Raw genomic sequence first — 9,670 nt, 5'->3', positions numbered from 1 at the left:
GAAAGATGAATTCTGATGTGCGGACGTGAAAACATCGAGTCATATTCATCTGAAACATGGTGACTTTTATCTCTGTGGTGAATTTGAAGTGGCATCAACTAAATGAATGGGACATGTTCTGGGAACATCAAATCCATCATGATCACCGTTTGGATTTTGTGGTGCATTTAACAGTTTGCAAAATGTTTTGCTCAAAATGTGTTGGAAATGCAGCACTTTAGCTCATTTTATGTTTCAAAATAATGCATTGCCCTGAAAAAACTGTTTTATGTCCAATCACATTTTACTGAAAACATTCTCTTCATTATAAAAACACACAATCACTTTGAAAGGTCAAATATTGAACACAAGACAAAGACAAAGGGGGAAATTAATGATTATGAAAATCAAAATGTGAGCTACTGTAACTTATGCATGTTTAATTATGTTTTTGTGTTGTTTGTTATTCAATTCATACTGTCAATATATACTTTGACTTCCCTACTCCATGTTCTGCAATTAATAAATACATTTAAATACATGTTTGATATTTCCGTTCAGATGCTGAGAATATTTATTTCAGATAAATCAACTTCCAGTTGTTTTGTTTCATTTTTCCTGTGAGATACAACTTACATTATATAAAAATATTATATTTTATTTACAAAGTGACATTTGTACATTCTCCTACTTTTTCTTAAAATTAGTTTTTGCTGAAACATCGTTTAAACCTCTTTATTCACATTTTCACTCAACTCCTGCTCCACTTTCTGTAATAAAGAGAAAGAGAGAAAGAAAAATGTTCTTTCCAGGTTGTTTATTTTTAATTGGTCTTCTGAGATACATTTTCATATGAATATATATAATTTTGTATTTACAGAGTGATTTTGTATATTTTTTTTATATCTACAGAAATTAACAAATTAGATGATTATTTGAATTTTTCCTTAATTGTCTGAATACCAAAAAATATATTTTAAAAATAGTAAGCAAAACAATCAAAGACAGAAGCTGGCGGTTGTTAACATTAATCACTGGTGAAAATGGTTTTGTTAATGAAAGTCAAGGGTGGACTGGGACAGAAATTCAGCCCTAGCACCGTAGCCACACCAGCCCACATTACCACGCCCCTGCAGCCCCCCCCACGGACACACGCATTCAACTTGAGTACAGATGATGTATGTAGTATCTAATGACTTAAACAGTTGCTCCAGGTTCTGGTATGCAGAACTGTCATGCACTTCAAGAGCCTGGGTCTGGTTCTGGGTCTGGGTCTGGGTCTGGGTCTGTCCCAGGTTTCTCTCTAAAAGGAACTTTTTCCTCGCCACTGTGGTCCTGTTGCTTGCTCTGGAGGAGACTACTATACCTGTTGGGTCCTTGTAAATTCTGGAGTGTGGTCTAGACCTGCTCTATATGTATGATCCATCACCTCTCCTGCTGGTGGATCACCGTGTTGTGTTGTCTCATCACTTGGATCCTGAGCTTCTGCTTTGTTTTCCTCAGTTTGGGTTTTATTTTCTACCGTTTCTACCGTATCATTACTTGCTTCTTGTCCTACCAGCTGTTGTTGTCCGTCTCCTTCCATCAGACTCTTTCCTCCTTCCTCTTGTTGTCCTTTCTGTCTTCTTCTCTCTGCTGGAACTGGAGTGTCGTCACTCTTCCCTGATGGTCCTCCTGTCTGGTCTGATGTATTATTTGTCCCTCCTACAGCTGGTCCATCATGGTGTGGTGGTTGTCCCTCAGTTGGACCTGCTGCTTGGTTATCTGTAGATTCTGTTTTGTTGTCTTCATTTTTTTTATTCAAATCCGTCTGTGGTTCGGTTTTAAAGAGCCGATCTGGTTTAGCAGGAGGAAGACAGGTTGGGTTCCCCCCTCCATCTCTCCTGTCTCCATTCTTTACTTTGTGTCCACTCTCTGCTACAGTTATCAATTCAGAATCATTCTGCTTCCCTCCTCCTGCTGATGGATCGTTGTGTTGTGTTTGGTCGTCAGTTGGACCCTGACTTGAAGCTTTGTCTTCAGCAGATTTGATGTCCTCTTCTGTTTCTTCCTTTCCAATATCATTATTTGCGTCTGCTGCCGTGTCCTGCTGCTGTTGTCCATGTCCATCCATCAGACTCTGAGTTGGACCTGGAGCTGCTGTTTCTACAGTTATTGATTTTCTCTCTTCCTCTGTTTTAGCATTTGCACATAGTTCCTGTCTCTGGTTGAGAATATTGCCAGTCTCTCCTTCTGTCTTCTCCTGGTGAGTTTCCTCTTCTGTTTGATATGAAGTGTTATTTTCTTCCTCTTTCTTGTTCTGATTATTAACTGTTTCTCTATCTTCTGATTCTCTTTCTATCAGACACTTCTGTTCTGAATCATTACTTGTAGAGTTCTCTCCTCCTCGCGGTGTTTCTTCGTCCTCCTGCTGCTTCCTGGTCTCTGTGTGCAGAAACAGTAACGTAGTTACACACACATACACTGTACATGTGTGTGTGCTATTGTAAAGATGATAATATGAAAAGACATTTGCTGGAAAACCACAGCAAGGGAATGAGAAGCTGCAACATATTTTGCATTGGAATGGCTGAAATCAATAAACACTGCTATAGGAGGATATTAAATATGTAAATAAATACTTAAATTTACATTTTACCAAGAAAAAAAAATTATCAGATGTTCTGTAAAAAGGAACAAAGGTGTAAAATTCACAGACTATAAAACTAATGCACGTAGTATCCGTGATTTGGCCAGATTATGGCAATGTGATGTAATGTACATGGTGTTAGCATGGTTAGCATTGCTAAGCCTCTGTCCTGATTGATAGGTACTATAGCATCCCCTGCTTTATCGTCTATTTTAAAATAAATGAGACCAGAATTTACCAAACAAACATCCTGCTGTATTGAAGAAGACTTGAAACTAACGTTTGAGACCATAAACTTCTGAGGTAATAAATCATGTGATAAGTAGATTTTCATTTTCTCATAGACTTATAGACCGAAGAAATTGACTGAATTAGATAGAATGCAGCTTTTGCATTGGCTTCACTTTCAGAGCTTCGTCCATTATTTATTACAGTCTATGGTAAAACCTTTCCTTGTGGCCACTATAACCATCTCAGGCTTATAACAGCAGTTCCCTGACTTACTGGTTTTGTTTGCTCTCCATTTCCACACAACAAGGGCAACCGCGAGAATCAACAGGACACCACCAACCAACCCAATGATGATAGAAGAACCAGAACCAGAACCAGATAGATCCGTGAAGAAATCATCTGGAGGGATAAAATACAAAACAGCATTGCATTTAATTAAACTAGACATCAGCTGTTTAAAAGTAAAAGTGATCATTTCGTACATAAATAACTCATATCAACCTTGAACATAAATGCGTGTCTCTCTGGTCTGGTTGGTGTCCTTCTGCTGGACTCTACAGGTGAATCTGTTGCTGGGTCTCTTCTCCACAGTCACTCTGCTGCTGACAGTGTAGAGATCATCAGGACCTCTGATGGTCTCTGTAGGTCCAGCAGAGAGGAGGTTTCCCTCAGCGTCCAGCCACGACACCTCAGGCTCTGGGTACCAGCCTCCAGACTCACACTGCAGCACGCCGCTGCCGAGTTCGGTTATCTTGATGACAGGAGACGATACTGAGAAAGGAAACAGTCAGATGAGTTTATTATACAGTTATCTATATTGACTGCAAGGACACAAGAAGAGCAACTTTGCACTGTTAGTCCGTAGGCCAGACCAGACATCATTGGGTTAAAGAATAAGTACCATACCCTACAACTTAAAAATAATGTATAAAAACCTTACTTAGATCATTAACTGGATGTACAATTCTAAATTAGTGACACTCCATCAACAGGTATGCTCACTTACCAACAACAAGCTGAACACTGGATTCTGTTGTCAAGCCTGGAATGAAGCATCTGTACGTTCCTTCATCAGAGAGCTCCAGTCTGGAGAGCGTCAGCGAAGCATCTCCCTGTCTCAGTCCGTTGATGGACAACCATGTTCTTCCCATGTAGGACGGATTCTGGTCAACCAGTCGGTCGTCCCCGGAGCGTCTCACATGGACAAATCTGGGGTTCAGGTCCAGTCTTGACCACTCCACCATCTGGTTAACAGCATCCGTGGCCGGTTTCACATGGCACGGCAAAGTGATGTCATTGCCAACCAATGCCACTATTGGCTGAGGTTGACCAATCGCCTGAGACTGACCTGGCGGAGAAACATCCAATATTTATACATTTAATTTTAACAATTCCTACTGTGGTAACAGATGCTGACATGTTGATGATGTTCAACATTGTCAACATATTCTCATTAACTGGGTTCAGATGATATTGTATGAAAACTTATGTATCTTAAGACATCAAGGGTCACATGATTGCATAGTTATAGTTGAGTTTAGCCAATAAAAGGAGACCAAGGTAGAGTGGAGACAGTTAAGTTTAGACATCAAAAAGACTAGTAATGATAATAAATATTAAACTTCATGGTTTGGGTTTAAACACTGGTCCCCTTAAATGATACTCAAATGGTTAGCATTAGATTTTTTTTTTAAATTTCCCTTTAAATCTTTATTCAGGGATAGTTCACTGAGAAGAAAGAGCATTTTACAGGAATACAAGTGTTATTAAAAGAGCCAGTGTGTAGGACGGTCAGTGGGATCCCCCCCTCCCCCCCTCACCAACCGTCCCATTTCATTTATACACAGCACCGGTCAATGTGGTATAATCCAGTAAGGGAAGCTGTGGACCAACCGGCAAACACAGTGACACTGCAATCACTCATGCCATGGTTAAAAACAGACACCTCAACACACAGGCACGAGTTAATGATAAACTCTCACTATGACCCCAGACCTTATCTACTATCACCGCGTTATCTAACTGGCCCGCTAAAGTCAAATAAACCATATCAGTCAAACAAACAAGGAACCTTTTCACTTTCACTTTGACCACTGAGTTCATCTCCACACGGAGGTTGTTGCAGACACTTTGGCTTCTGGGTAAATGTCTGTCTGTGCCACTGAATGGAAACATTGTGCAACAGTTACAACCAGAGCATCGTGCACAGTACTGAGCACAACAGCACATAGAGTGGATAGAATAAGTTTACACCCCCAGGATAAAGTTGATCAAAACGAGGAATAAATTAAACATAATAAATACATTTTTTTCCATTGCGAGTAATATTATTCTTTTTTTGTAAGAGTTCTTTTGTCTTTATTTACATGTTTGACTCACCTTCAGTCAATTTATAAATCAATCTGATCTTCTGTTTTTGTTGACACTGTACGTTTATTACTGACGTCGTAGTTACTGGCAGTTTTTTATTATATTACAAATTAATCACCTTTCCTAATCATGTTTACGTGTGCGTTACCTTGACGAGAGTGTGTCAGGAGAAGAAGGGCAACAGCGTATTGGAGACTCAAAGTGCTGCAAACAATGGGGGGAGAGTTATAGGCCAGTCTGTCCGTCTGGGGGGGCATCATGCAGACCTGGGAAATGAAATAATCCACAATATATGTTCACTAAATATCATGTGGAATGTTTTTTATGGTGTTGCAAAATAAAGACATAATATCCAATGAAGATATCTTTTTAAACAGTCCGAGATTAGGTCCGTCCTGTATTTCCTTCACAGCTATTATTTATGTAATTCCTTTAAAGATAAGAATACATTGTTCAAAGTGTTTTTTTTCTCTACACTTATGAGTGCACAAGTCCAACTGCACAGGGTTTTGGAAAAAAGAGTTAAACGGGGACCAAATGTGACAATAAGCTTGCTTTCGTTTCAAAAAACAACGTTCCTCAAATCAATTCATTGCAAAAAGAGTTTAATTTAGGTAGAATGTCTTACCTTTAGCGTGCTTTCTCAGTCAGCGAGCTGCACAAACTAATAACGTGTCCGTCTCAGATACAGCGCTGGCGTCCCTCTGCTCAGCCAATCAAATCCACTTCTACCTGTAGTAATAAAAAAGGTTGATGTATTAAACATTTCTTATACCCAGACTTCCAGGTGCTCAGGTATAATTGTCTTCAGGATGAAAACGCCTCTAAAACAATGCTGCTTCGTTGGCAGCAGCAGTTAAATATTCACTAGTAATACTATAACTAACTATAACTAACTTCCCACTGCCAAGAACATCTCAATCTGCTAAATTCACCTGTCACACCAGTACGTTTGGATTAGCCACACTGGCTCTGTGCTGTGGCCTTTATCTGATTTCCAACTTGCATTTATTGTCTCTTAATTAATATTAAGTCACATATAAACAAGAGGTCGAACTTTGATCCAGTTGCCAGGTAGCTCATCACCATAATAATACAGCAGCAAACACATCTGAAGTCACTGGAACAGGAGCAGTGACGGCAGATCTGATGTCTGCAGGGGGCAGCAAAGGACTTCTTATGAATGTTCACACATCTATCTCGCATCAATGGAGTTCAGCAAAAGTTCATACAGGAAGAAACCTGACCTACTTACATGCAAAGTGGCACTCTAGGTCCTTAAATCTCTCATCCCTCTTTACTTTGGTGTGAACCCTCCAATCAGAACTCCTTTATCGTCTCATGCAGCGGTGGAGCGTCTGCCGGTCCTTTACTTTGGTCCAGACTGAGATAGCTCATGTAGACCTACTATACACCTACTGAATGAATTGGATTGAATGAACATGTGCTTCTGTACCAGGCTCACAGTCACCTTTTGTTGGCTTAATGCTGCTAAACTTAGAATAGAATAGAATAGAAAGCCTTTACTGTCATTCTACACAAGTTCCCAGTACATGTGCAATGAAATTGAAGCAATCCCTTTACAGTGTTGACACAAAATTATCAAAAATATAAGATGTAAGAATGTAAAATATTAAAAATATCAAAAACATAAAGTCAAAATATAAAGTATAGGTAGTGGAGAGAAAACTTGTCGTGTGACTGGTCTTCACATGACCTGTAATTTTGTAGGTCATCATGCAAATTGTTCTTATTTACAATTTTATATAAACCTATTGATGAGAATGAGTTTACTTTTAAGTGACTATATCATCTGTCAAATTATTCACAGGGCACAGTTTTATTTAGTCGGGACAATCAGTCGGTCTTAGAAGCTAACTTACAAAACTTTGGTGCATCTGGAGGCCTACGATTGGGATTTTATTTGCTATCTGGTTACATGTCTCCATGTGATTATAGCTGCAGGGTGCTACTGAACTCAAAGGAAACTAAAGTGTGGAGCTCACTACACGTGAGCAGTTATGCCCCTTTTGTGCAAATCTAAGATGAGATGGTGTATTGTTGGGGAGTACATGTGTCTCCGCGAAGTGTTTTACAAACAAGAGCCAACGTCTGCTTAACACCAGACATCGTGTGCACAGGAAGAGGAAGTTCTCAACGACATTAGTCTGTTTTTAGCTTTGAATTAGCCTCAGACAGTCAGCAGCCAGACACCATGGAGGCCACAGCTCTCTGCATCCCACTGTGTGAGTACCCCATGTGTCTGATTCCCCATTTCTTGTTGCTCTACAAGTAACAGTACACAAAATAGGAATAAAAAGGACAGCAGCATAAATGTTTTGGAGATAAATGTTGACATAGACATAAGACATATCTCTATTTGTGTGTAGGATGTCTGGATCTATCTATACATGTGGAATTAAAGAAGTTCCACTTTAAGAATTGGGTCTGAGCACAGAGCCTGGTGTTCCTATTGGATCTATATTTTTTGAGCCACCAACATCATCTGCATTTTATCTGCAAATAAGTGTGGAAATAGGTGTAACAATCCAGGTTTTGGTTTTATTACAATTATTATTTTAGTATATGTTTTTAAGTGTTCTTCAATAAAACAATAATAGAATATCAATGAGCTGTAATGACTTATTTTGGTTTATCCCTTGTGTTGTCTTCCCGTCAACCATGACAACATTACTGTCGCATTTTCTGACATTTTTGTCACTTTTTCAATGTTGTGGGTACTTTTGTTGATGTTTTTGGTGTTGACATTTTCCGCGCTTATTTCAACGGCCCATTTTTTGTGTCAACATGAGGGTTAATGTTACATAAGGCACAGCAACATTGCTAGTATAGCTATAAACAGCGCTCAGTCCCAGGTTGTCTGAGCGGTGAGGACATCATGTAGGTGGACTAACTACAGCGCTTACGTACGAGCTTCCTCTTCTCATAATGCAAGTAAAGGCATGTAACATAATAAAGAAGCTCAGCAAGTTAGGGTAATAAACTCCAATCAAAACAAAACAGTGGCGCAATGTAATATGTTTTGCACGAGCAGAGTTCTGTTTTCTTTTCACCCCACCAAAACAACATAAATATTATCTATTAAACCCTTATTTGTGCTCTGCAAAATGCCAAAATGATCCACCCCTAGTAATCAAACCATGAAGATTTTAATCACATCAAAAACATCTATATTTCAACAGCAGCTTGTCAGCTGTCTATATGTTACAGCCAGATGTCCTACATGTCAATGTGAATAATTTAAGGCATTTGATAAAATCCATGTTTTCTAGAATATCTGAACTTTCCACTTGTTATATTTAGCATTTAAAGTGTTTTAACATTTTAACAAGATAACAATTTTTTATGACTGAGTAGCGACTGAATGTTAATTCTACATGTAGTAAAAGCATCTCTTCACATATCTCTCCTCTTTTGTGCGTCTAGTGATGGATGTGTTGATGTTGCTGGTTGCCCATATTCAGCATGGTTATCTCCAGAGCCCTGGTAAGTACCGATACCTGTTCCCAACCCTAACCCTAACCCTAACCCCCTAACCCTAACCCCTAACCCCTAACCCCTAACCCTAACCCTAACCCCTAACCCTAACCCTAACCCCGGTGATCATCCGGGTCACGTTTGGCTCCATGATGGCTTCATGCACTACCGAGCAACTCTGATAGAAATAAATGGGGCTCCGCCTTTAACGCCGTATCCAGTTCTTATAAGACATCTATGGCATAGAAAAGGTCTTCTTTAACTGTAGATTCTTCAATTGTTTTTTTTATTTCCCTCTTATTACAGAATGCACCTTGTATATGTCTAGGAACCATGTTCTTCCTTAAATGCGTTCTCCATTTTTCCGTTTCAGACGCAGCTTTTCGTATCGTTCCAACCAGACTGCAGCTCTTTGAATACGAGTCTGTCCATTTGACCTGTGAGGGGTTTAACATCTCAGCAGGGTGCAGAGTGAGAACCATCAAGGAATTAATGTCAACGTGTTCAAATGACTCAGTAACGTCAACAGTGACCTGCACCATTGACTTTGCCTTTCCATCAGACAGCGGAGAATACTGGTGTGAAGCTGGAGGAGGACAGAGAAGCAACACTGTCAACATCACTGTCACCAGTAGGTTGATGTGTGCAGATATCATCCCTAAGGTTTACCATTTATTCTGCTTCTAATCATCTTGTAACGTTGTTCAGCTGGTTCCGTGGTCCTGGAGAGTCCTGCTCTTCCTGTGATGGAGGGAGACGCTGTGACTCTGAGATGTAGAACCAAGTCGACTCCCTTCTCCAGTCGCATCACCAATTTCTATAAAGATGGCCGCCTCGTTGGTAGCAGTCCTACAGGAAACCTGACCATTGAAAGGGTTTTCAAGTCTCACAATGGCCGCTACAAGTGCAACATCCCTGGAGCTGGAGAATCCCCAGAGAGTTGTCTGGCTGTCACAGGTAAAT

The 9,670-nt window shown here is 39.8% G+C and overlaps 3 protein-coding genes across 3 annotated transcripts in view; 2 read left to right on the top strand and 1 right to left on the bottom strand.

Moving 5' to 3' along the window:
* The window catches only part of LOC117935168 (lamin-B1-like), a 4,913-nt gene extending 4,811 nt beyond the window's left edge, over nt 1-102 (top strand). The window contains exon 10 of the mRNA XM_034857307.1: nt 90-102. Coding sequence (XP_034713198.1) covers nt 90-102 — 13 coding nt within the window. The remainder of the gene's footprint in view (nt 1-89) is intronic.
* Nucleotides 103-704: 602 nt separating this feature from the next.
* On the bottom strand, nt 705-5,873 carry LOC117935166 (butyrophilin subfamily 3 member A2-like). Its single transcript, XM_034857306.1, has 7 exons — nt 5,838-5,873; nt 5,358-5,475; nt 3,846-4,187; nt 3,341-3,610; nt 3,113-3,238; nt 1,538-2,403; nt 705-749 (listed from the first exon to the last, which is right to left on the bottom strand). The coding sequence occupies exons 2-7, from the start codon at nt 5,467-5,469 to the stop codon at nt 705-707; spliced, it is 1,761 nt and encodes a 586-aa protein (XP_034713197.1). The 5' UTR covers nt 5,470-5,475; nt 5,838-5,873.
* Nucleotides 5,874-7,405: 1,532 nt separating this feature from the next.
* Nucleotides 7,406-9,670, top strand: part of LOC117935165 (low affinity immunoglobulin gamma Fc region receptor II-like) — a 2,849-nt gene continuing 584 nt past the window's right edge. Inside the window, exons 1-4 of the mRNA XM_034857305.1 lie at nt 7,406-7,455; nt 8,657-8,715; nt 9,074-9,338; nt 9,416-9,664. Coding sequence (XP_034713196.1) covers nt 7,425-7,455; nt 8,657-8,715; nt 9,074-9,338; nt 9,416-9,664 — 604 coding nt within the window. The 5' untranslated portion in view covers nt 7,406-7,424. The remainder of the gene's footprint in view (nt 7,456-8,656; nt 8,716-9,073; nt 9,339-9,415; nt 9,665-9,670) is intronic.

The sequence above is a fragment of the Etheostoma cragini genome, chromosome 19 (genome assembly GCF_013103735.1).
Source record: "Etheostoma cragini isolate CJK2018 chromosome 19, CSU_Ecrag_1.0, whole genome shotgun sequence".
Classification (NCBI taxonomy): Eukaryota; Metazoa; Chordata; class Actinopteri; order Perciformes; family Percidae; genus Etheostoma; species Etheostoma cragini.
This window is presented reverse-complemented; position numbering and strand designations above follow the sequence as displayed.

What these genes read in the sequence shown, in the direction of transcription:
- LOC117935166 (XM_034857306.1), bottom strand. Translation starts at nt 5,469, where the DNA reads ATGATGCCCCCCCAGACGGACAGACTGGCCTATAACTCTCCCCCCATT. An exon ending in CAGTGTTCAGCTTGTTGTTG is followed by an intron (nt 3,611 to 3,845) that starts GTAAGTGAGCAT and finishes TTCCTTTCTCAG; the next exon opens with TATCGTCTCCTGTCATCAAG. An exon ending in GAGACGGACAACAACAGCTG is followed by an intron (nt 750 to 1,537) that starts GTAGGACAAGAA and finishes TCTTTATTACAG; the next exon opens with AAAGTGGAGCAGGAGTTGAG.